The sequence below is a fragment of the Fragaria vesca genome, linkage group LG7 (assembly GCF_000184155.1).
Source record: "Fragaria vesca subsp. vesca linkage group LG7, FraVesHawaii_1.0, whole genome shotgun sequence".
NCBI lineage: Eukaryota > Viridiplantae > Streptophyta > Magnoliopsida > Rosales > Rosaceae > Fragaria > Fragaria vesca.
The window spans coordinates 5,740,764-5,742,977 of record NC_020497.1 but is presented as its reverse complement, the minus strand read 5'-3'; the positions used below and the strand labels follow the sequence as shown (position 1 = coordinate 5,742,977).

Sequence of the window (2,214 nt, the reverse complement as noted above, 5' to 3'; positions counted from 1 at the left end):
GAAATAAGCATCGGCATTTTGCTAAAGAGCAAGAAGGGGCCAGGAAAGATGTGGAGCGCGCGTTCGGAGTGCTTCAAGCCCGTTTTGCGATTGTTAGAAACCCAACAAGACTTTGGGACAAAGAGATGCTAAAGTATATTATGACGGCATGTATAATAATGCACAATATGATTGTTGAAGACGAGCGTGATGAACATGAGCGTAATCGTAGACCAACAAAGATACGTGAGATTGAAAACGAATATGATCATGTTACAGACATTCCTCGCATATCAATTTCACATGAGTGTACACCAACACTAATGGAGTTCATTGCAAATCGTCATCGGGTTAGAGATAAACAAATGCATACTCAGCTCCAAGAAGATCTTGTCGAGCACAAATACATGGAGGACAGTAGTATGAGCTCTGGTCGTTTCACGGGATAGTACCTTTTGCTACTAGAAATTTCTTTCTTCTTCAGACGTTTTTGTTGAACATTGTTCTCTAGTTTCCCATTGTTATCAAGTAATTTTGCCATATTCGTCCTGCATTTAGATGATTCTAAACATTCGTATAAATGTTTTCCTTTGCCTATTTAGTCTGGTTCATAACATCAGCTGGGTTTACTTGCACACAATCTGAACATTCAAAAAATCATTACACTGTTGAGAATTGTAGGAACATAGAAGAGTTAAACATGCAAAGCAACCCTTAATGTTGTCACATAAAACAAAAGATTTTTCATAACTGCAAAGCAAACAAAAGATGTCTCATAAAACTGAAAAGTACAACATAATGTCTCATAACAGCAATACTAGAAAGAAAATGCTAACCAAATTAGATGTCTCATAGAAACAAGATCAGACACATCTAGTAATACTGAAAATAAGAACTAACAAAGGAAACTATTCATTTCCATTAGCAGCTCTTTTTGCCAAGATTTCTTTCTGAAGACCGATAAAATATTCCACTTGATGAGGAAGCATCTTACTAGTATCCATAGACATTATTCCAATCTCCTCACTCCGAGCCTGAAGCTCAAGTTCCTTCTCTTTAAGAGCAACTTCCTTTTTCTGAGTATCAAGTAGCAACTTAAATTGTTCAGCCTTTATGCGATCACTTTCTAATCGCTTTGCTCTGAACTCTTCCAACTCAGAACGGATTTTAGATTCCTTCTCATTTGCGCCACCTTCATCGTTGGACTTTGCTTTCTTGTTTGCTTCTTTTGCAGCCTTTCTCCCAATTGGCCTCTTCAAGCTTGCAGGTTCAGGAGCTTCTAAATCATCTTCTAAATTGATTGAATCATGATTCTTACTAGAACAAACCTTCTGTTGTTGTCTCTTAGATTCTTGATTTTGATGTTCATCCATCCATTTTTGCTGGAACCTCAAAACAACCCAACAATGATCAAGTACAAATGCATGACGTTCTTCTTTCTTGTAAGTCTCTTTTGCCTCCACTATCTGACAAAGAGAACTTAAATAAACATGTTTGCAACAACAGAAGTATATGTATACATGCAACATAGGATTCAACATACAAAATAATATTCAACTGAATTATTTTTCTTCATCTATGTAGTTCCAAGATACACACACACATATATGTAAATATATGTATGCAAGTCCAATTAATATGCAACTAAACTACAGGAGGACAATAGTGTGTATTCATTGATAAGCATCAAGTTTATTTCTCTTGTTAGTATGAGTTCATTGATAAGCATCAAGTTTATTCATTGACAATAGTGTGTATTCATTGACAATAGTGAAATGGTTGAAATAAACTGAAATAAATATGCTAAAGTGTACCTTATCTTGTTCTGTGTAACCACTTCTCCTCAAGTGTTCAATTGAAGAATAATATCCACAAAACTTGCTCACACTGCTGCTGATTGTTGACCAACGATTAATGAGTGATTTTGTCGACCGTTCACCAGTCCACGTCTTGTTGTCTTCAAAGTATTTTGTAATTCTTTTCCAGAATTGTTGTCTCTTTTGGCCAGTTCCTTTGACAGGGTCCAAGCTGATATTGAGCCATGCAGATACAAGAAGTTTGTCTTCCTCAATTGAGAAGTTAGCTTGTCGTGGTGCAGCAGCTTTCTTGCTGCTAGGTTCACACGGTGACTGCTGCTCTTCAGTAGCACAAAATTCAGTTCTACATATCTCTTCATAGGGAGAATCATTGAGATGACACTGGCTCAATGGAAAATCGTATGCATGCAATGGTTCA

At 36.7% G+C, this 2,214-nt stretch overlaps 1 protein-coding gene across 1 annotated transcript in view; it reads right to left on the bottom strand.

Annotated features, from left to right (window-relative positions):
• Nucleotides 1-887: 887 nt before the first annotated feature.
• Nucleotides 888-2,214, bottom strand: part of LOC101305117 — an 8,333-nt gene continuing 7,006 nt past the window's right edge. The window contains exons 2-3 of the mRNA XM_004308355.1: nt 1,794-2,139; nt 888-1,445 (exon numbers count right to left, since the gene is read on the bottom strand). Coding sequence (XP_004308403.1) covers nt 888-1,445; nt 1,794-2,139 — 904 coding nt within the window. The remainder of the gene's footprint in view (nt 1,446-1,793; nt 2,140-2,214) is intronic.